The 24,025-nt window shown below is 38.9% G+C and overlaps 2 protein-coding genes across 3 annotated transcripts; one reads left to right on the top strand and one right to left on the bottom strand.

Moving 5' to 3' along the window:
- Window positions 1-398: 398 nt before the first annotated feature.
- LOC119774182 (myotubularin-related protein 9-like) lies at window positions 399-11,855 on the bottom strand. Of its 2 annotated transcripts, XM_038271569.1 has the most exons (11): window positions 11,376-11,855; window positions 11,018-11,074; window positions 10,548-10,656; window positions 10,324-10,449; window positions 6,959-7,132; window positions 5,483-5,700; window positions 5,250-5,411; window positions 2,719-2,860; window positions 1,188-1,408; window positions 950-1,101; window positions 399-623 (listed from the first exon to the last, which is right to left on the bottom strand). In XM_038271569.1, exons 1-11 carry the CDS (start codon window positions 11,558-11,560, stop codon window positions 523-525), a joined length of 1,647 nt encoding a protein of 548 aa, XP_038127497.1. In that variant the 5' UTR covers window positions 11,561-11,855; the 3' UTR covers window positions 399-522. The 2 variants fall into 2 exon arrangements, with proteins under 2 accessions (XP_038127497.1, XP_038127498.1); XM_038271570.1 differs by lacking the exon at window positions 11,018-11,074 and having other exon boundaries at window positions 11,376-11,852.
- A 3,940-nt stretch (window positions 11,856-15,795) lies between these two features.
- On the top strand, window positions 15,796-20,143 carry fam167b (family with sequence similarity 167 member B). The gene is made up of 2 exons (XM_038271617.1): window positions 15,796-16,188; window positions 16,813-20,143. The coding sequence occupies exons 1-2, from the start codon at window positions 15,904-15,906 to the stop codon at window positions 17,074-17,076; spliced, it is 549 nt and encodes a 182-aa protein (XP_038127545.1). The 5' UTR covers window positions 15,796-15,903; the 3' UTR covers window positions 17,077-20,143.
- The last annotated feature ends 3,882 nt before the right edge of the window (window positions 20,144-24,025 follow it).

Here is a 24,025-nt window from a genome sequence, read left to right as displayed (position 1 = left end):
AGCTCCAATTATGTTTAGCTTTAAATAAGATTGTGAAAGTTCTGCTTTTGATGTTTATATGCATGGAGTTACTGGAAGTCCATAGAAGACTCCAACTTTTGTTTTGGATGCTGTGCTGTCTTTTTTTCTTCATTCTTATTTTTGTAGGTATGGCAGCAGACTTCTAGGAGTTATTCTATATTTCCTATGCTTTTTTCTCCTTGATTCTAGCTCCCTCCCGTTCTCCGGTTAGGGGAGGTTTTTCCCTCAATATTCTACTTATTAATAGAGTTTGGGTAAATAATAAAAGCAACTGATGTTAAATCAAAATCGGTGTATTTCAAATTGCCAGATTAACCATTTTCTGTTACTTTTGTTAAATTTCTAAAACAATCTAAAATCACAACAACATTCAGGTTTCTGTAAAATTCAGCTTTTATTACGTAAAAAAAAAAACTGTACATATAAACATAGAAGGAATATTTGAATATTTCTCTGTGAACAACTTAATTACAATAAAATTGTAATATCTTTGTAGAGGCATCACCTCTGAGTCGCCCTGGCCCATTCAATGACCATGGTTCTTATTTCTTCTTGAACTGCCTCAAGATGGCGCGCCTGCTGTGTCCACCTCAGGAAAAAGCCTGGGAATCAGATGAAAGTCATATCAGGGATCACTGTAATGTTCACATGTTGGAGTGCAATAACAGAAGTTTAAGAATGCATGCAATGGGGGTATGGCAGCCTAGTGGTTAGAGCATTGAGCTTGGAATCCTGAGGTTCTGAGTTTCAAGCTCCACTCCAACAGGCTGCCACTCTGGCTCTCTGAGCAAGACCCTTAACCCCTGATTGCTCCCTGGGAGCCCCACAATAGCAGTCCACTGCTCCCCAAGGGGATGGGTTAAATGCAGAGGTAAATTTCTCCAATGTGAGATCAATAAAGTTCAATTATAAGGAAATGGTAGCTTACCTCTCCATAGCTGTAGAGACTGAGGGTGAACTGAGGGCCAGATGGCCAGCTCTTTGGGCTCGTACAGAGGGTTTGAGTAGTAGTCTCTCTCTGATGGCCTCAGCAGGGCCCAGAACAAACAGTGAGTTCGGTCCTTCACTCCCAGGGCACACCTGAAAATGAGAATTAGTTTCAACGCACAGCACTGAGCTCTGCAATATAATTCTTACTGAGTAAAAACAACCACTATTGAACGAACCTTTCCTGGTCATTGTTACACAGAAATGTGCCGTAGTCTGAAGCATAGACCTCATTTGCCAGTCTAAGGAGCAGCGCCTCAGAGAAACCCAACGCTAGAGGGAACTGGCGCCAAAGCTGCCAAACACAGTCCAGCAGGAGCAGGAAGACTGGAGACTCATACTGCAGGCGAGCGTGGGAGTAGGCCGAATGGGCACACCTCTGCTGGAACGGGTGTCCTGCCTGCAAGAAAGACCATGCACTGCACTTAACATCAAATAGGTGAAAAAATGTAAAGGCCTCATATCTTTTATATTAAAATAGTTAACAAATAGCATTATGAAGTTCAAAGGAACAAAGAAACAGCTCAGAAATGAAGATAAAGCAATTTTCAGATTAGGAACAGATTTAAAACAATTTTCCAAACTTTGGATTTCATAAGGAGCTGTGTTTGTACTATCAACTGCAAATAGAAAAAGCTTCACACAACTTTGCATTAGCACTCACCTAAATGCATAAAAGCAATAATATTCATTACAAAAGCAGCAGTGCAGCTGCCATACCACACAGTGATGCAGAAGAAGAGCACGCCTTCCATCACACAGAGATCAAAGTTCCTCAGGACTGAGCTCCTGAGTCCAGCTCTCTACAGCCTCCTGAGGAAGTAGAGTTGCTGATGGTCTTTGCTAAAAACACAGGAAGTTTTGGCACTCCTGGTGAATTCACCTTTGCTCCCTACACTCTACTGCTCCATTCCATTGTCATCAAGAGCCACTGTCTACCCTGTGTTGATTTCAGCCTTGGTGAATTTAATAATAACGGAATTGTCCCAGATGGCCATCAGTTTGGTTAAGCTGTGCTTCGGCTGTGAGTTTAGCACTAAAGTGGTACATAAATCAGCTTCAAATCAATCACATTAAGTCTTAATCCCAGGAGCTGGAGAAGCTGCTGCAGCCACCATGACAGCAAACAGTTGATGAGGCTAAACAGAACAAAATACGAGATAATCCTAGAGGAAAACATGTTTGAGGCTGCAACATAAAACCAACGCTACAATAGAATGATCAAATTTCTGTTGCAGAATGGCCCAGTCAAAGTTCAGACTTAAAGTCAAAATAAAATCTGTAGCAACACTTATTGCTCAAAGACAGACAGTTTGAGCTTGAGCTGCATATTTTGCAAAGAAGAGGCGGTGAGAAGATGCGAAAAGCTGTAATCTTAGTGAAAGCTGGTCCTGAAGTATTACTCATGGGCACAACAAAATCCCTTTGCAAAAAGTTAAAAGCTAAATAATGTTCTGTCCTCTGCTGAGTTGTGCACATTTTGTTGTTATGTCACATAACATCCCAACAAAATATCACTTTGGGTGTAACGTCATAACATTTGAGTAATGTCCTGGAGTGTGCAAAGTTTAAATAGATACAATTTTCCTTTACAATTTCAAATCTGAATGATCTTAGTAAACTTTGTTAAATATATTCATAAAAATTGGGTCTTTTAAAGTATGATTTAAAAAACTCTTTTCTTGTATTCTAAACACAAAGAGACCCCACCTGTAGCCACTCCCTATCCAGGAGAGCCAGGAAACCCTCCAGCGTTCGGCAGCTTGGGTCCATGATGAGCTGGGCCAGAGTGCAGATGAGCAAAGTGCAGTCTGTCCCTTCATAGCCGTGGACCAGAGCTGAATGACCATCCCTGCATGAAACAATGGACATAATAAAGAAAAAAAAACTAATTTGCACTGATTCCTTGATGCAGCACGTTTTAGAAATTAAACTATAAAAACTATTTCTTAGATTAAAAAAATAATAATCTAAATGTGGAAATGTCAGATTTTACATATTTCTTGAATAGTATCAAACCCAGTCACCATTGAGACATTAAAACAGTATCCTATTTATACTTCTTCTGTTTTTGTTGTTTGATCCATTACCATATTAGCTATTCAGTTGATTAACTTAATTCTCTCATAATTCCACTAAAAGACTCAATAGCTAATAACCATAGGGGGTTTTAGCCTATTTTTGGGGGTGCTGAAGCAACCCTAATTTGAATCAAAGCATGTTCGGGTTCATCAGAAATAATAATAAATAAACCAAAACAAAATAAACAAGCCTGATGGAGCTCCTTAACTAAAATGTTGACCAACGCTTTGAGGAAAACGCTTCATTCAGGTGTTTTCTGAAATGTTCAGTCCAATTTCTCCACCTATTGAAGGTGTGTTGGTGAAATATCCATCAGTGAGGTTCTCTATTGTGTCTGAGACTGGTTTGTTTGATTATCTTTAAAACCACAACTCAATATTTTCATTTACTAAATCATTAGTTTCTTGTTATTTCAATTTACAATCTATTTTAAGATTTCTATTCCAAAGAGGGAGATGTGTACAAGGGGGAGCAGAGTAGCAAGGTGTGTTCAAAATAAAAAGGTAAGGAAAAACCATCTAAGAAATAGCAGCAGTTGTTAAACTTTCCTTCAGTAGATTATTTTACATATACACTATATTGCCAAAAGTATTTGCTCACCTGCCTTGACTCACATATGAGCTTAAGTGACATCCCGTTCCTAATCCATAGGGTTCAATATGACGTCGGTCCACCCTTTGCAGCTAGAACAGCTTCAACTCTTCTGGGAAGGCTGTCCACAAGGTTTAGGAGTGTGTTTATGGGAATTTTTGACCATTCTTCCAGAAGCGCATTTGTGAGGTCGCACACTGATGTTGGACGAGAAGGCCTGGCTCTCAGTCTCCGCTCTAATTCATCCCAAAGGTGTTCTATCGGGTTGAGGTCAGGACTCTGTGCAGGCCAGTCAAGTTCATCCACACCAGACTCTGTCATCCATGTCTTTATGGACCTTGCTTTGTGCACTGGTGCACAGTCATGTTGGAAGAGGAAGGGGCCAGCTCCAAACTGTTCCCACAAAGTTGGGAGCATGGAATTGTCCAAAATGTCTTGGTATGCTGAAGCATTCAGAGTTCCTTTCACTGGAACTAAGGGGCCAAGCCCAGCTCCTGAAAAACAACCCCACACCATAATCCCCCCTCCACCAAACTTTACACTTGGCACAATGCAGTCAGACAAGTACCGTTCTCCTGGCAACCGCCAAACCCAGACCCGTCCATCAGATTGCCAGATGGAGAAGCGCGATTCGTCACTCCAGAGAACGCGTCTCCACTGCTCTAGAGTCCAGTGGCGGCGTGCTTTACACCACCGCATCCGACGCTTTGCATTGCACTTGGTGATGTATGGCTTGGATGCAGCTGCTCGACCATGGAAACCCATTCCATGAAGCTCTCTGCGCACTGTTCTTGAGCTAATCTGAAGGCCACATGAAGTTTGGAGGTCTGTAGTGATTGACTCTGCAGAAAGTTGGCGACCTCTTCGCACTATGCGCGTCAGCATCCGCTGACCCCGCTCCGTCAGTTTACGTGGCCTACCACTTCGTGGCTGAGTTGCTGTCGTTCCCAAACACTTCCATTTTCTTATAATACAGCTGACAGTTGACTGTGGAATATTTAGGAGCGAGGGAATTTCACGACTGGATTTGTTGCACAGATGGCATCCTATCACAGTTCCACGCTGGAATTCACTGAGCTCCTGAGAGCGACCCATTCTTTCACAAATGTTTGTAAAAACAGTCTGCATGCCTAGGTGCTTGAATTTATACACCTGTGGCCATGGAAGTGATTGGAACACCTGATTCCAATAATTTGGATGGGTGAGCAAATACTTTTGGCAATGTAGTGTATCATGGAAGTAAATTTGGCACACAAAGGAGAAAACATTCCATGAAAATATTTGATTTAAAAGCGTTTTGCTTTGCTTGTTGGGTTGCATTAGTGAATAATGGAGTCAGGTAGTAGCACTACTAATTTCAAAAATATGTGTAGAAAACAGTAAAATTAAAATTGTCTGGGCAGACAGCTCTCTGGTTGATCAGCACCCCTAAACCTCTGATCTAGAATCACCCCTGCTAATAACTAATCTACATCACTCCTTTGTTAGGTGTTCTTTCAACTGTAATTCAGAAATGGACGTGCAGACCAAGTGTAACCTCCAACACATACAGCAGGAGGTGCTCCTACCTCTCCACACACTCTGCCAGCAGGCCAGCTGTAGACAGAGCAGTCTGGACGTGAGACAGCCACTTTGAATTCTCAAGCTTGCTGAGCCAACGGTCCACATTGTGGGACTCATCCCCGCAGGCCTCCACCAGTTTAATCAAGCTCTCCTGGAGGGCCTTACCCCTGAAGACACCAAGAAAATGATGATTAAAATGTGAAAGATCTGCAAAATCAATAACATGATTGCAACAAACCTTTCCATCTGTCTGTGAAGTCTCTTCCATTGGCTATAGAATGATTTAGACTCAAATCCTCCTCCTGTCATCCGAGCCTGCTGGACCTGCTGACTTGAGCGGGTGTCGATGATAAATCCTTTATCTGAGTCGTCAATCACAGCCTGAAGGAGAAGTTCATCTTCCTTGCAGCGTTTCCTGTTGGCGCCTGTTAGTGGCTGACTGCTGCGCATGATCACCTGCAGAAATACGGACCAGGTCGGAGATGAAACGATGTTGGCTAAATTGATCGTACACCATGTAGCTTTACACATTCTGATGGGTTTAATCCACAAATCTCATGCTTTTTATTTGGATTATAGGTGATGGCAGAAAGGAAAGACAGAAAAGTTTTGGGTTTTTTTAATGTTTACAGGTAAGATTCTGAGAAGTGTGGCTTACCCCTTTGAGCTAAATTTAATTTCCCTTTCTTCTTATCAAATCTAACCAGCCTCAGTATGCCTTCAAAAGAAAGCTATTTCCTCAGAATAATGCTGCCAAAACCATTTTTCAACATGTATTCAGGGGGATGATCGTTGTTCAGTTTCACTAACCATTTTACACATTTGCTTTCATCCTGCATAGCTTTTGGAAACCTATAAAACCAACTTCCTATTCATTTCCTTTAGCAAAGACAAATTTCTTCTTGTCAATTCTATAAAGCTTAGAAATATGTATGTATAACCATCGGTTGTCCAGTCAACATATTCCGTAAAAGCAGCCATGGGTCTTTTTTTGTTGTTGTTTTTTTAGAGGTTGTTTACCTAGAGGTGAGACGTCTTTAATTTATAGTTGGCTGACAGGAAAGGGGGTATGAGAGAGGGGGAGAGACATGCGGCAAAGGATCACAGGTCACAGGTCAGATTCGAACTCCAGCTATGGGTGTTTGCATCTGCTCCAGAGGTGACCTTGTAGCTCCTTCCTTAAAAAAATGCTCAGTTTCCCCTTTAGAATACTTGGATTACTGTGCATCTGTAGGTTTGCATTTCTTCCATAATCTTTCAATTTTGGGATGCTGGTTTAAACAGTGATCTGTGAGATCTTCTGTGTTCAGCATCACATTTAATAAATTAATCCACATTATAACTGCTCAAAAATATCTCCTTTTCACCTGTGCAAAATTTTCCTTAATTTTCATGATGCTGTTTATTTATTTATGGTTTGTAACAAACCTCTGAGGCTTTAATGGAAGTGTTGGATTTATACAGAGATTAATACAAACGCATGCCAGGATTTGCTTATATATATATATATAGAGAGAGAGAGAGAGAGAGAGGGATTGATATGAAAGTATAGAGTCATATATACATACTTAGGTATAGTAGGTATACTTGACTTTTAGGTATGCACTTACAATTCAAGGTTGCAATCTGCCATTTAACTAATAGAAGAAGAAGAAGCTGGTTCTGCTCTTTCATTGGAGTCCAGGTGTGTTTAATTAAACTGATTGACTCTCACCATGCCATTCTTTCTGTGATAGTAGCACAGGACAGGGAAGCGACCAGCCTGCCTGAATTTGGCCACCTTCTTCAACATTTCATCGTCGATGGAGTTTGGAACAATGACCATGGGAGGATAGGAAGGACATACGGAGTAGCTTTCGTTAACGCTGCTCAGTCTCCATTTCTTATGCTGAAAATAAAGACGACAAAGAAGATGTTCAGAAATGACTGAAGAATCTGTGAGCACCAAATCTGTTTCCAGCTGATGTCAGACTGGCATTCCTTTTAATACAATGTTCCTGACCTTTTATAAATGTGGACTGTTACACCTACACACTGAAAAACACAACATGCTCCAGATGTTTCTTTATATTTTGATTTGAACAAGTAATGTGCTTTGAGATCTTTTTGATGTCTTTGTTTTTAAATAACGGCACTCATGGAAATACTTCATTTCAAGCCAGTAGTGTTATTGGACTCCAGGACAAGACCTTATTACCATTGTAACATTCAAAATAGGGATATTTTAATGGCAAAAATTTATGTCAAGCGCACACGATCCATCAATGGAGGCCTTAGTCATCAAGGCGGGTGACCTGGGTTCAAATCCTTTCCTGCATGTCTTTCCCTCTCTCTCATACCCCCTTTCCTGTCAGCCTACTGTCCATAAAAACAAGCCACTAGTGCTGTAAAAACTCAACAAAAAAAAGTAAATGTAATAACAAGAAACGCCAACTTGCCTGAATATATTAAGAAAAATAATAGAAGTGCTTCTACAAGAAATTCATGAAAAACACTCTGAGAGTGAAAGAAACACATTATTGTGGTGCAACATAACCTTAGAGGCATTAATGCTGATACTGGCAATTACAGTTTTTAGTTTATAAACCTAAATATAGTTGTTAACTAGGCTTTTTAACTTGTTGGGTCCTTTTGCAAGGGGTATGCAAGTTATCAAAAAACTAAATGCCCAATAAATGGTTAAAACAGTCTTTAAAAAACATTTTTCAGAGAAATATGTGGTTGTATATTGTAATAAACCTAGGTTATGTTAGTTTTTACTTTAATGATCAGCCCTTCTGTTAGCTGCAATGTGTCTAAAAGGCAACATTTGTTCTGTGAAAACATTTTATATTTCACACACACACAGATAAATACCCAAATAGCTATTTTCATCAGCTGATTATGCAGAAGTAATTTCATAAGGCAGGTCTTTGCTGTATTCTTCCACTACGTAAAGGAATAAGAAGCAATAGTCAAATAAAAAAATGAAAACAAAATATAATACTTTAGAGTAAGCCTGGAGAAGATTTGCTCAAGAGTAGCTAAAAAAAGTCTGGAGGAAGACAGCAGACAGTAGGGCTGATCTGCAGAAGCTGTTTCACATCTTAAAACAGTATCTGAATGAGCAGAGAATCTTCAAAGGAGATGCAAAGTTATTTGCGTTTGCAGTTCAGCAGCAATGTGTGCAAACCTTTTTTTGTGTCTGTGTTCTCTAATCAATATGCATATCAAAGAAAAATATCTTTTGTTTTTTGTATATTTAACTTTATTTTCATCAGAGTTAAAAGTTCTTTAAAAATAAAGTCATTTAAAAGTTCTATATATATATTTTAACATTATAACCTTAAGCTCCATGGCTTATAAACTAATCTGTTTTATCATAAACACTTGCAAATTGTCTGTAGAATATGTTTTCTGCTCATTTATAATGAGTCAGGACCAAACTGGTTTATGTTTTAACATCTGCGCAGGAATCTTTGTAGATCATCAACATCTGACCCACTTATTGCACATACTAAAAAACTTTACTTGCAATTTAACTCGCTTTATTTGGGTCTGTTGAAGATCAGCCTTTATGATTGCTGCACCGTTTAGTATGTTATCATATATCTAAGTACTTATTGAATTATTTGGTCATGTTATTAACTCTGTAGTTTTCTTGGATCCAATATGCAATAAAAAAATCTGATTTCATTAGAATGCCTTAATGACTCTTTTATGATGGCTGTGGCATCAGCCATCTTCTATGGAGCTGTCAGTTGGAGGAGTGGCTTTTCTGTAGCTGAGAGAAAGCGGCTGCAGAAGATGATCATGCATGAAGCTGTTGCAGAACTAGGGAGCTCATTCAGTGACAGGCTGCCGAACCCTAAATGCACCAGGGAGCGTTATCACAGATCCTTCCTCCCAGCAGATGCAACACTCTAGAACCACCACTGTTCCCAACAACCTCAATAAGTTCTTACATTCATGCTGATTTTGCACATTTTCTATCTTAGTCAGTTAAATTCAATTTGGTTTATTTATGTAGTGCCAATTCACAACACAATTCATCTCAAGGCACTTTCCAGTTCACCAGATCATACAGTCAGATTGATTCAAAGTTTTCTATCTAAGGAAAACCAGGTGATTGCATCGACTCACTGACTCAAATGCAATCCCTCACACTAATTATGCTTGTAGTGACAGTGGAGAGGAAAAACTCCCTTTTAACAGGAAGAAACCTCCAGCAGATACAGGCTCAGTAAATAGCATGCTGCTGTCATTTTGCACATCTCTGCGGTTGCTGCTATTTTTAAATATCCATTTCTGTAAAAACATCCATAGCTTTATATTGGTTATTTATTCTCCAGGTGCAGTTTTATACCGTCAAAACACTTTACAGCACAGTATTTTACTGTTTATATTTTAACTCTTCACTATTATGTTATCCTTATACACTTTTCTAAGATCCAAATTTGTGTGACCTTTTTATCTATAATCTTTTTGCTGCTGTAAAAACACCAGAATTTCCCTATTGCTGGACAATAAATGGATTTTCTATTCTATTCTTAAGCAGGCAGGCTGCTGTGATTAAATTAGATATAGGCTCTTTAATATGCTAAAGATTTACAGAGAAACTGTAAATCTAACTATATGCAATGAGCTTGAGACAACCAATAGAAAAGTAAGAATTAGCAGGAAAAGAAACATTTAGAGAGGCACATTCCACTCAGTTTCTCCCAGTAACCGGACCACCAAGATACATACAGCCCACCTACTTGAAGAATACTAGGCCAATAAAACACTTATAACAATTAAAACCCTCAATGCCCAATCCCTCTCCATGGTAACAAACTATTCCCAAAAGAAGACAAGAACTCGAGCTGTGAGTTAGTCTGTTCTAACATTTAGGGGAAACACATGAAGACTAAGCAACAGGGATATCCTGAAAAGTGACCTGTACCGTCACCCATTCCTGGCATCTTCCTGTCATATGCCTGCTGAAGTGTTTTTGGAAAAAAAAAAAAAAAAAGAAGGCTTGCCTTTTGAGTCACACTTACCTACATTCTGTTTTAAGTTTTTTTTAAACAAGTATATAAAGCTTTATAAGTTGCTTACCAGCTGCTTTATTTGAGTGTATTGTTTTTCAGGGGTGGAGAGGCCCCACTGGTCCCGCAGGCTGAGGTCAGTGGGTCTGTAAAAGAAGGGATACATCGCCGACACATTGTCCAGACAGGAAAGGGTCTGCAGGAAAAGACAATCAGCTGGTAAATTATGTAATAAAACGACATATCATGTAGGAAAGAAAGTATTGTGATTAATAAGGTTTAGCTGCAGAACACCTCGATGGAGTGTGCAATGTTGAGGCACTGCTCCATGCCTGGAATGTCAAGCTGAAGCACCCGCAGATCTTTGCATTTGATGGTAATCGTCCCTGACGATCCAGACGTCCTGCACACATAAAAGAAACTATGAACAGATTGTTTTCTTTTTAAAGATAAGGCATCCCATGCCCATTCAAAGGCCTATTCCAAGACTGGGGGGTGCAATGTGGGATGTTTGACTTGCAGCAGAAGAGGAAGCCCTAAAACAACCAGTTTTTTTGTGAAGGGTCTGCCTTTCTTAGTCTGTGACCCAATAGTTAAAAAGGGTTTCAGCAATACTTTCACAACACATTGAAATCAAGCTGCTGACAGGAGACAGAAGCGTTGGCTTGCAAGCGGTTGTAAGAAGCTGTACATTTGTTAAGAAATGTCTGCTTTCAGCAGAGGCAGAATACAGCAGACACATGGCAACACCAACATTTCCAAACCTGTCACTGAGGACTGCATTAGAGAAGAAGCCGGAATAGCCCAAAAGGTTTTCCACACTGGTTGGACAGATTTAAGGAAGTAAATTAGACATAAGTTGGATTAAATGACACAGTAATGATTAATTCATTCGCAGGTTTGGAAGTGTAAACTTAAATAACTTTAAATTTCATTTGAAATCGATGGAGTCATGTGAATCGATATACTAAAGGAGTTAATTCTCAGTTTGATTTCAGTTGTAAAAACAGAAGAAACCAAGATTCTTGTTTCAAATCCCTATTCTGAGAAGCCAATTATGTGAAGAGAAACCTTGGTGTAGCTTTAGTAAACAACTTTTCCTTCTTCTGGAGCCACCCTCACCTTTTCTCTATGGCATCGATGTTCCTGAGCAGCAGCAGGACCTGCTGGGAGCTGCCCTCCTCTCTGTCCGAGAAGAGCAGGTGGTGTCCGGTGATGCACAGGGTGCCTCTGCTCGGTGGGTGCAGGGGCTGCCGGAGCACAACATCCTCCACGTTGGCCGTCTTAATGTGGTCAGAAAACTCCATGTGGCACCCCCAGACCTCAGAAAATGAGTATTTCTATGTTCCAACTCTTTGCTCTTCACTCCAAATCACTTCCTTACTGTAACTCTTAAAGAAAATGAAAGCAAGCTTCCTCTTCTGCGCTCAGAGCTGGTTGGGCAGCCTTGCAGCTGCGCTTTTGGTTTCACGATAAGGCATCTAAAAATAGAAAAAACTTCATATTAGTCTCTACATTACCAAACCTGGCGCGCCTTTGCCTTTTGTAGTAACGGCTTACTGAGAGTGGGGGGGTGTGGAAATAAATGGGCAATAAGTTGCTTGTGACAACAAAAGACGGAAGTGCGCGTTTCCTGGGACGAAAAGAGACCCTGACAGATGTGTGACATTGAACAGTTACGCGCTGTTTCGCTCCAAGAGAAGCAGCTGCAGTGCGCGTGCAATGCAAAGAATCACCACAAGATGGCAGCATGTGCAAAACTTTAAAAAGCTCCAGGTTAGGGTCCCCTGCTCTTTATAAACATTTCAACAGTGCATTTTTAACATCTACTGAAAGAGCCTTTAGAAATCTTGATTGCATTATAATTTAATTTGAAGGGTAATTTTGAAGGGATTTTATCTCTAAAGATAAAAAAGTAATGTAAAATAGTAAGAGGAAACCTACCTTTCTATTAATATCAAAGAGGTAAGGAAAATTGAGAAAGCTTCCTGGAGGGGAAGTGAAACGTCTTCAAACCTTGGAAACCAAGTCCAGTGGATTGTTTTTAAACTTTTACAGAATGACTATGACTTGAATGACTGAGAATCTTCATCAGCATATAAAAAATGTGGAAGTAAAAAAAAAGGGAAAATAATATCTTAAAAAAATATCCTGACAATTTTTTTTTTCAGTTTGCAAAAACATAACCAGAGTTGTGCAAAAATAAATAAATAAATAAATAAAATAAAACATCAAGGGTCCTGGAAGGTTATGAAAATAAAATTACGGAACTAACAAATTATCCCTTAGATTATCAACCTTATACAACACAATTTACCATCATTAGTGTTTCAAAAATAACCTTATTTCATGTTTATGATGAATTTGTATTTTAATCTTCTTTAGGTAAAACTGCATCATCATTTGGAAAATAATTTATCCTTTTTTATCATTAGGGTCTATTTAGAAAAGACGGTTGGAATTTTATTGCAGCCTTTAATAAAAAAGGAAACCAAATGATGCATGTCTGTGTTTATGTGGCTATGAAAAAAGGCTACTAGAAAAATTGGAATATTTGTCATAAACCTTCAATCAACTGACCCTGCAAACACAGTAGCTTAGTGTTAAATTATTATTGGATATATGAATATTAGAAAACATTTGCATTGTGTAATACGGCAGAATATTAATTGGTTGAAATGTGTAGGTTAGTTATAACAGTGTGTTTCATGATATTATAACGCACATTATGCAGGAGATTATGTTATCCCATGTGTTTGTCTCAGCTTCTTTAACTATCAGGGTTTTAAAGGAAATAATATGAAATATTTTTTCGGATTCATTCCTGAGATGCTGGTGAGACCAGGCTTGATTAAATGTTGTGCATCTGTGCTTGATGTCAGGACAGATTAGGAAAGACCTGTCATGATGCGGCAAATAGGTCAATGGGCCAATGATAAAGACCTATTCTTCCGTATTGAATTAAATTTTCCAGCATCTGAAGCTATGATCTTCTAGTGGTTCTCTTATACATAGTGGAAAACCATTTATCCCTTTATTCCTACTTTATTAATATTAATTAATGGACTGGATCTCATAGCTGTTTTACAAGCCAATCACATATGTTTGGTCATTTAAAGATGAGTAAATAAATTCAAACCAAATGTCATTAGAATATGAGCTGAATATACGTCAATTTTTTTCTGAATCGGAATTTCATCCTTTCACTTTAAAAAAAATTGTAAAAGATTACAAAAAATACTCACTTAGCAGAGAAGAAAATGAGAAGACTGGTCTGAGAAAATAAAAAGGGCAAACAGAACTAAAATAAGCACTACCTACAACAAAGACAAACTTTCTCAGAATGCAAAATACATTTTGAACCTTGAATCAGTTGGACTGCAGCAGCAGAGTGCCAAGCCTTTCAGCCAAGAACAGGAAACCGAGCAACTCATAAAGGCTTACCATCAATAACAGATAGGAGAATCTAAGCAATGAGTCTTTGTTTTAGCTGCAGCATAGAGGTGGTCAGAATATTAAGATGCCATGCTGTTTATTTTCTTAACACATTTTAGGCCCTTAGCTAACAGCATTATTTAAATACTGAGAAATAAACTAATCTACCGTATGTAATATATAACTAACTATACAGTATATAACATTAATACCACCCTATAATAAACATATGCTTTAGTAAAGTAGTAGCGTTTATCACTGGTATGTTTATCAGTCATCCTCTATGGTGTGGTATGCTGGAGCTTATCTGTAACTGAGAGGAGGCAGCTGGGTAAGCTCATCAGGAGGACCAGGCCTGTCCTCTGCACCCAATGCAGGTGGCGTGAGACAGAATAACTGTAAGAAAAATGACATCACAGTGTATCCCAACCCATACAAGGATCTGATGCAGAGCAGGATAGCTCTCTCAGGGACACACTGCTTCATCATACATGCTTAAAGTAGCGCTTCCACAGATCCTTCCTCCTAACTGCTGTTATATTTTTCAACCCCTGCATTTTTTAATAGTGTTTACAAACATGCTGGTTCCACAGGTCTGCAATGTGATCAAAATTCATTGACATTGCATTAAAATGCTGATGTTTATTTGGACACTTGTTAGTTTCATTGAGAGCGTTTTTACAATCATGCATATTGCACAGTATAATTTTGCTCTCAGTTGTTTCTATTTGACTTTTGAATTGCAAATATACCTGAATATGATATTTATTAATAAATGCACATCCCATTACTGACAAATTCTACCTTTACTGCAACAGCTTCATGCATGGGGGTTGGATAATGTCTCCCACCCCACTCCTTTAGTGACAGACTGCTGCACCCTAAATGCACCAGGGAGTGTTATCACAGATCCTTCCTCCCAGCTGCTGCAAGACTAAATAACCACCACTGATCTCAACAACCTCAATAAGTTGTCACAATTATGATTTTGCACAGTTCCTACTTTAGTCAGTTAAAAAACATGCTGCTAACATTTTGCACAACTCTGATGTCGCTGCTATTTTAAAATATCTGTTACTGAAAAATGTCTATACCTACTGGTTATTTATTCTCTGGTGCACAGTGTTTTATATTGTTAAAACACTTTACAGTACAGTATTTTATTTGTTTTTTTGTTTTTTTACTCTTCACTATTGTGTTATTTCTATACCCTCTTCTAACATCCACATTTGTGTCAACATTTTTCTATAATCTTATTGCTGCTGTAAACACCAGAATTTCCCCATTGTGGGAAAATAAAAGGAGTTTATGTTCTATTCTATTCTATTCTACTCTGTTCTGTTCTATTTATAGATTAACTTTGAATTGGTTTTTGATTTTATATTTCTTTAAATTTAATCTATTGTTTTCTCTGTTTTTCTTGCTTTCATGTCCCTTTCTAAAGTGAAGAATAAAACTGATTATCTATTTGTTTATACATACTAGTTTTATAATCCTTATTTATATCATATTCTATAACTTTTATTTTTTTTTTTACTTTTCACAATTGTGCTTTTCTATACACTCTTCTAACGTCCACATTCGTGTGACCATTTTTTCTATAATCTTTTTGCTGCTGTAAACAGCAGAATTTCCCCACTGTGGGTAAATAAAGGGAGTTTCTATTCTATTCTATTCTATTCTATTCTATTCTATTCTATTCTATTCTATTCTATTCTGTTCCTTTTTATTTATAGATTAACTTTGAATTGGTTTTTTATTTATATTTCTTTAAACTTAATCTATTGTTTTCTTTGTTTTTCTTGCTTTCATGTCCATTTCTAAAATGAAGAACACAACTGATTATTTATTTATTTATGCATATAGTTTTATAATCCTTATTTATATCACATTCTATAACTTAAATGAAAAGTTTACATTTTCCATGATGTATTCCCCCTCATTGGTTTCAGATCATAGTTCCTCAAAAATTAACTTTTTTTTTCTAGTTTTGCCTGAAATAATAAAGTGTGTTCTAACATAAGGTCTCAGGGTCTGACTTCCCCCTCCATAAAACAGCTAATAACTGATCCACCCCTCCCGGCCTCTGCGGGATGGGCGGTCACTGTCTGACTTCTCCCTATAAAGGAGCTATGGACCTGTTGCGCTCTGCAGCCTCCAGACACAAACTCTTTACCTGAACTCGCAAGTTTCGTTTCCTTGTTCTGCTGCATGAATGGATTTTAAAGAGCTTGGAGCTGATTGCTCGGAGGGAGACGCGGAGGACCTGGACAGCGTCAAAGCGCTGACGGAGAAGCTGAAGCTGCAGACGCGCAGACCGTCCTATCTGGAGTGGCAGGAGCGGCTGCAGAGTCGCCCCTGGGCGGACAGACGCACCGCGGACACTGGAGCAGATGTTTCCCTGCCCGTTTGGAAAAAGGAAAACTCTGAGCTGGTTATAGGCAACATCTGCGGCTTTGACAGCATTGATGATGCGTTAGAGTTTCTAAGAAAAGAGCTGGTGAGTTACCTTTAAACCCTTATTTCCCCTAAATTTAAACCCAACATCTGATAAAGTAAGCTCCTGCTTCACCATACTGTAGATAAATATCTCTATTATTGCATGAATGTTTTGGCTCAATTCAACGATGAATGATTGCATGCTTTACTCAGTTTAAACAAACACCTTGTGAAACAATAAAAGCACTGTTTTCTCACAGCCCCCACCTGAAATCATCCCTATGCAAATAACTCAGGGCTGCATATGGGTTTTAAAAGTCATGTTGTGTGGAAACTGTTCTCATTTGTTTAATGTGGCTTTGATAAAACCCCTAAAACTCATAAAGGCCTTTTTGAAAATGAATATACTGAAATATTAGCAGCTCAATTCACGTTTTTATTACAAATTTCCTTTATTAGGTTCAGTTTATAGAGTTATATGTGAGAAAAATAATATTTTCTTGTATGAAACTGTATTGTTAACTACAGGGACACATAAGCTTAATATACCATTAATTACTGGGTTATTAAAGGATGCTTCAAAGCTGAAAAACCCCAGTCTACTCTACACACTTTGTGACAGAGATGAAACCTCGGATTTACAGCATCTCACCCCAGTTTCCCCCTTTTATTTTTCACGGCCCAGAGGGAGATGCAAGATCAGGACAATCGTCTGGCCTGCCAGTTGATCCGCCTGCGCGGCGAGATCCACCGGCTGAAAGTGGAGCAGGTGTGCCACCGCCACAAGGAGATGCTTGACGACGCCACTTTCGAACTGGAGGAGTGTGGGGAGGAGTCGGACCTGCTGTGCGACATCCCCATGAAGGCCGCCTTTGCTCTCTCCACACCTCTAAAACATCTGGGCCTCACCAAGATGAACATCAACTCCAGGCGTTTCTCATTGTGCTGAAAAGTGTGACTTTTTTAACCACACGGTGAAGGATGTTCTCATATCCTCTGTGATTGCGTAAGGCGTGTTATTAGAGTTACTTCCTCTTTAAAGGCTGGTGTTGATCCATGTCAGAGTATGACATGAATGGGGAAGTATCTGTGTCCTCACCTGTAGAAGGCATGCACACCTCTAGTACTGCCAACTTCCTGTCAGTCAGTCTGATTCTGCTTTTCATACCACGGAATCCAGATTTACTGGAAGAATAAAATAGATAATGCACTATATTGCAAAAGAATTGAGGCACAAACCCAAGTCTCTACATTGAAATAGTCCAATCAGCTCCATGGTCACGTTTATAAAATCAAACAATGAGGTAGTGGACAACTTCTACTCATGTTTGTAAAGCAGTTTTGGAGTTTCAGGGAATTCAAGCATGACATTGTGATATAAAAGGTCATTTTTTTTACCTTTTCTACCACATGCCCCAGTCAGTTATTAGATGTATTCGACCAAATTGGAGGTATCTGAAAATACAACAACTTAAAAAAACATGAAATCATAAATTCAGGCACCCAGTGTTCACAAGTTATCAACTGTCTCGTAGAGTCAAATTACATAGAACCATGATTTGTGTGGTCTTCAGATTAGCTTCTCGTCTAAGCTTCAAGAAATATGTTTCGATTGATGACCATGTCTTTTGCCAAGTCCTACATTATGAAGTGTATTGTAGGAGCTTGGAAGCTAAGTGTAAAACTCAGCGCAGCTGAATTGTAGAGATGTAGCCACGAATCACGATGCACTGTCTGTTAAGTCCTCACCCAGAGCTACTGCTTTGTCCTCCAGAGCATGCAGCTTTGCCTAAAGCAGGACCTGTAACATACATCCAAACAACCTTTAGCAACCAAAGCAGAACAAACGTCTCCAGAATCCCCCCTGCTTAATGGAAAGAGCTGCCCTAAAGTTTTGTAGCTCGCTTTTAGGAATCCTGCAGGTTAAATGGAATAGATATATGTGAATCTGGGCTACTCATTGGGTAGCCTTGCAGCCTTGCAGCAAGAAGGTTACAGGTTTGATTTCTCCACTGAATTTGCATGTTCTCCTTGAGCATGCGTGGGTTCTCTCCAGGTACTCCTGCTTCTTCCCACAGTCCAAAAACATGACTGTTAGGTTAATTGGCTTCTCTTAAATCTCCTTAAGTGTGAATTGTTGGTCCTATTTGTCTCTATGTTGCCCTGCAGTAGACTGGCGACCTGTTCAGGGCTCTACCCCGCCTCTCGTCCATAGACAGCTGGAGATAGGCACCACAGCAGGAATAAAGCATAACAGAAAATGAATGGATGCATGGATATGTGAATCTTTATTGAAAATAACCAAGTGAACATAGCATCTGTTCAATCTGGAATGGATGCATATTTGGGCAGATGGGTTGTATAAACCAGATCTAAAAGGTTTGCATTTCTTTAACCAGTAGGTGAGTCTGGAGCAAAATTGCTGGACTGCAGACTGCCATATTGGCAGTGGGGGTATTATGTTGTAGGGCTGTTCTTCAGGAATGAGACTTGGCACAAATGAAAGGACTTCTCCATACTGCAACATAAAACAAATAACATCAAAGTGCACCAGTGTACAGAACGACGTCCAGAAAGGATGTTTAGTACATTCATGAATTTGGTTTAAGGGAACCTGACTGACCTGCAGAGAGGCATTGAACTAAACCCAGCAAACTCAACAAAATGCTATTTGGTTGAATTAGCGTTAGACTGAGAACCAGACTGTTGGGAAAAGTTTTTCTGGAACAGAGGTCAAATATTTAGCTTTTGGGAAGAGATTATTGGTGATTTAAGGCAACTTTATTTTAAACGGGTCGGGGAGGGACTATATCAAAGGCTGTATATCAGGAAAGAGATGTCATTGAAGTTCTTGTGAGTGTGAAGGCAATTATCTGAATACTTTTGGCAACACAATGTATTGTGTTATTTAAATCTGAAGTGTGTGATTAATGACACAGGGTCCTTTGTCAGAGGTGACGTCCCAGATTTGAGCAGCTATTAGTGTTGTGGGAAACTTCAAAAGGAAAGGTAAAATATAATTTTCAAAGCGAAAAAAATGAAATAAAAGGTCAAACTTTGTCTGGACTGGTTGAGGGATGAGGCGCCAAACAAAGTTGGATCCTTTCAGACTGTCACATGTTTTAATGAAATCAGAGAGCTCAGGAGATGTGGGTGTTTGTTGAATCAGATAAAGGAAATGCTTAGCGGGTTTCTATACTAAACAGCTTGTCCTCACGCAGCAGCGCTCTTAAAGCCTTCATCAGACCCCACAGGAAGCAGGAGCTTACGCTCATGATTTTTTTCACCTCCTCTCATGGACCAAAAATATCTTTTGAGGCTCGGCACAGTTGTGACAAGAACCATGAGTCTGTTTTGTTTCCCTGTGGCATGTTGAGATGCTGCAGAGCATTGATTGTATAAAGCTGGCCAAGAGTTGTTTCTTTTTTTTTTAAGCAGAAATTAACACCTTTAACAAACTGGTTTGTTTTATATATACTTAACAAATGCATGACTGAATAAGTTGTATGGTAATTAAAAATCTGAAGGAAATCTTTATAATTTTTTGTTGTTAAACACTGATAGAAATGTATCTATATGTATACATATGAGTATAAATGACAATACTTTGGATGAATGGCTTTCTTTCTTGTACAAAAACATCATCATACATTAACTTTTAAAAATAAGAGGAGTTCTTCAATTATTTTTTAACCCATTTTGAGCACGTTATTTTTCTGACTATAGAGCACACCTCACTATAAGCCGCACTAGGTTTTTGGAAGAAACTATAAACGTACAAATATAGGCCGCACTGGGCTATAAGCCGCAGATATCTACTGAACTGTCCTCCACCAAACCTGTAGGGGGAGCTCTACAAATCGCTCTTTATTTCAGCTCTGCAGGAGTTGAGCCCAGTCTCTTTGTTGGTTCTGCAGCTTTAATGCAGCAAATAAATGTCAAAATGTGTGAAATGTGTGTTCTCAGTCGTACCTGTTGCTACCATGTTCTTGTGCTAAATAAAAATTTGATTTTGATTTCCCCCTCTGGTGGTTAGGAAAATCCACAGAAAAGCCACACCTTCTTGTAATACCGCTTGTAGGGTTGCAAACTCCCTGAAAAAAAAGGGACACCTCATGTGCGTGCCAGCTGATATGATTGCCTTTGCTCCTCCTGGCATGGTGATTTTTTTTTTAGCCCCCCTTTGTGTGTGAAATTATAATTTTTTTAAAACTATTTGACTCAAATCTGCATTGAATTAGATTCATATTGGCAGTGTGCTTTATATTCATTATAGCAGACTTTTTCCACCCAGATATTTGTTTTTTCCCCATTCCTCCCTAAATTTCTGCATCCTTTTATTTGGAGGAGGAGCATCGCTACGCGAAGGTGCACCGCCCCCAAAAGCAGCGTCAGCATTTAAATGACTTCGTTCATCCCCCATACTGCTCTGTTGTCTCCCGCTATCTTCTCCATGAGCAACACTTGTCTCGACCAATGGGAAGAGGGTATTCTGGATCGTTACATATATGATGTCATCTCATTGGTCACAATGCAGGACAGGGCCCGGGAACAAGTTTGACATAAGTTTCGTATCTAATATTCCCTTGTTCTTCATTTTTGCATTAGCCTTTTATTGACAAATGTTTTATTCTCACAGTAATACGGGACAAAGTGCGTTCATTTTCCACTAAATATGGGACGGGTACTTGTTTTTCTAAATACACTGCAAAAACGATCAAGAAATAATATACATTTTTACATTAAGTGTATTTAACCTTAATTCAAATAGGTAAATAAGATGATTTGCCAATGTTTATTATTGAAATAAGATAATTAGATAATATGCTCTTTAAATAAGAAAATTTAATTGTTTTTTCTTATTTTAAATATAAATTGTCTTGTTCCCTTGGCAATGTATCACACTTATCTCTTCAATTCAAGAGAAAAATGCATTTATTTTAAGAAAAAATAACTTCTTTAGATTTGAATTTTTTGCAGTGTACAGAACAATTTAGTTTTTCACGGGACAGGTGGCAACCATAGCCGCATGGTTCAAAGCGTGGGAAAGAAGTAGTGGCTTACACTGCAAAAATGATCTAGAAATAAGTAAAAGTTTCTTAAATTAGGTGTATTTACTCTTAATTTGAGTAGATAAATACGAGTATTCGCCAAAGGAATTGGTATTTATACTCAAATAAGACAATGCAATGTTTTTTTTTCTTATTTTCAATGCAAACTGTCTTGTTCCATCGGGAAACTGTCTCACTTACCTCCTCAACTCATGAAAAATTCCTTTATCTTAAGAAAAACATACTTCTTTAGATTTCAGTGTTTTGCAGTGTATAGTCAGGAAAATACGGTACAAACACCACGAGTAAATAGAGGGATGTTATTTCAGATTCAGGTGAAATTATTTAAGGGGAATTGTATTTACCCATAAACATTCCAGGCCACAGTAAAGTTTTATCTAACCCTGATTTCCTTTTACTTGAAGAAATTAAAGCTAAGTGGAAATATACAGGTGCTGGTCATAAAATTAGAATATCATGAAAAAGTAGATTGATTTCAGTAATTCCATTTAAAAAGTGAAACTTGTATATTATATTCATACATTACATACAAACTCATATATTTCAGATGTTTATTTTGTTTAATTTTGATGATTACAAATGACAACAAATGAAAATCTCAAATTCATCATATCAGAAAATTAGAATATTACTGAAGACCAATAAAAACAAAGGATTTATAGAAATGTTGGCCAACTGAAAAGTATGAACATGAAAAGTATGAGCATGTACAGCACTCAGTATTTAGTTGGGCCTCCTTTGGCCTGTATTACTGCAGCAATGCGGCGTGGCATGGAGTCGATCAGTCTGTGGCACTGCTCAGGTGTTATGATAGCCCAGGTTGCTCTAATAGTGGCTTTTAGCTCTTCTGAATTGTTGGGTCTGGGGTATTGCATCTTCTTCTTCACAATACCCCATAGATTTTCTATGGGGTTAAGGTCAGGAGAGTTTGCTGGCCAATTAAGAACAGGGATACCATGGTCCTTCAACCAGGTACTGGTAGCTTTGGCACTGTGTGCAGGTGCCAAGTCCTGTTGGAAAATGAAATCTGCATCTCCAAAAAGTTGGTCAGCTGCAGGAAGCATGAAGTGCTCTAAAACTTCCTGGTATGTGGCTGCGTTGACCCTGGACCTCAGAAAACACAATGGACCAACACCAGCAGATGACATGGCACCCCAAACCATCACTGACTGTGGAAACTTTACACTGGACTTCAAGCAACGTGGATGAAGTGCCTCTCTTCTTTTCCTCCAGACTCTGGGACCTCGATTTCCAAAGGAAATGCAAAATTTACTTTCATCAGAGAACATGACTTTGGACCACTCACCAGCAGTCCAGTCCTGTTTCTCTTTAGCCCAGGCAAGACGCTTCTGACGCTGTCTGTGGTTCAAGAGTGGCTTGACACAAGGAATGCGACAGCAGAAACCCATGTCTTTCATACGTCTGTGTGTGGTGGTTCTTGAAGCACTCACTCCAGCAGCAGTCCACTCTTTGTGAATCTCCCCCACATTTTTGAATGGGTTTTGTTTCACAATCCTCTCCAGGGTGCGGTTATCTCTCTTGCTTGTACACTTTTTTCGACCACATCTTTTCCTTCCCTTCGCCTCTCTATTAATGTGCTTGGACACTGAGCTCTGTGAACAGCCAGCCTCTTTAGCGATGACCTTTTGTGTCTTGCCCTCCTTGTGCAAGGTGTCGATGGTCGTCTTTTGGACAACTGTCAAGTCAGCAGTCTTCCCCATGATTGTGTAGCCTATAGAACTAGACTGAAAGACCATTTAAAGGCTTTTGCAGGTGGTTTGAGTTAATTAGCTGATTAGAGTGTGGCACCAGGGGCCATCAATTTTGAACCTTTTCACAATATTCTAATTTTCTGATATGATGAATTTGAGATTTTCATTTGTTGTCATTTGTAATCATCAAAATTAAACAAAATAAACATCTGAAATATATGAGTTTGTATGTAATGTATGAATATAATATACAAGTTTCACTTTTTAAATGGAATTACTGAAATCAATCTACTTTTTCATGATATTCTAATTTTATGACCAGCACCTGTATACATTCAATTAAACTTTAGTATGAAACAAATCAGAGATGACTCAAGATTTCTGCACAGTGCCGTATATAACCTAAAGGCTATTTTTGTGAATCTGTTTATAGTGACTGTGGTAATTATCATCACAGGTTCTAACCCATTGTTGTCCCCTATTCTAAAACCACCTCTTGCACATGAGTGTCCTGTTTCTTTCTTTGATGACACCATGCACCATCTGAGCATAAAGCGTGTTTCCTGCAGGGCTGTGCAGAGCCAGACATATTGTCATATACAATTTGTATAAGAAGAATTGGGTGCTGCTAAAAGTTGTAAATGAGAGGGCTTAATAATTGTACTGTGGAGTGCTGCAGGACACATGACCTCATGTGTGTCATCAGAACAGCAAGACATGGAGGTGAAAGAAAATGTGCAAAAGCCCAAGAAAAGAACCTTGAGGGGCTTTTTCTTTACCTTCTCACGCCACTCAAATTTGTGCTCCAATATAATCTCGTTTTACCTTTAACATATCCTGTAAAGCTGATATTATGGTGTAAATAAAGCATTCACAACTACGAGCTGAAGCTGGAATGACGTATGCGCGTAATAAAAGAGGCCTGCACCTGTATCGCAAAGTTAGCTGTAGGAGGACTGGAAAACTTTCTGCAGCATCAAAGTTCGATTGCGTAACAGAAAGTGATTTCCAACCACTTTTGGAAGCAGTGACAAATGTGGAGCAGGAATACCCTGAGATGGCGGCGCCCTCCTACATGAGGATCTCTGCTACTATATTAGTAGTTTTAACCAAA

This window comes from Cyprinodon tularosa, unplaced genomic scaffold, assembly GCF_016077235.1.
Source record: "Cyprinodon tularosa strain WSP-4 unplaced genomic scaffold, ASM1607723v1 ctg80, whole genome shotgun sequence".
Lineage (NCBI taxonomy): Eukaryota > Metazoa > Chordata > Actinopteri > Cyprinodontiformes > Cyprinodontidae > Cyprinodon > Cyprinodon tularosa.
The sequence above is the reverse complement of the archived record's forward strand: the minus strand, read 5'-3'. Positions and strand labels throughout refer to the sequence as shown.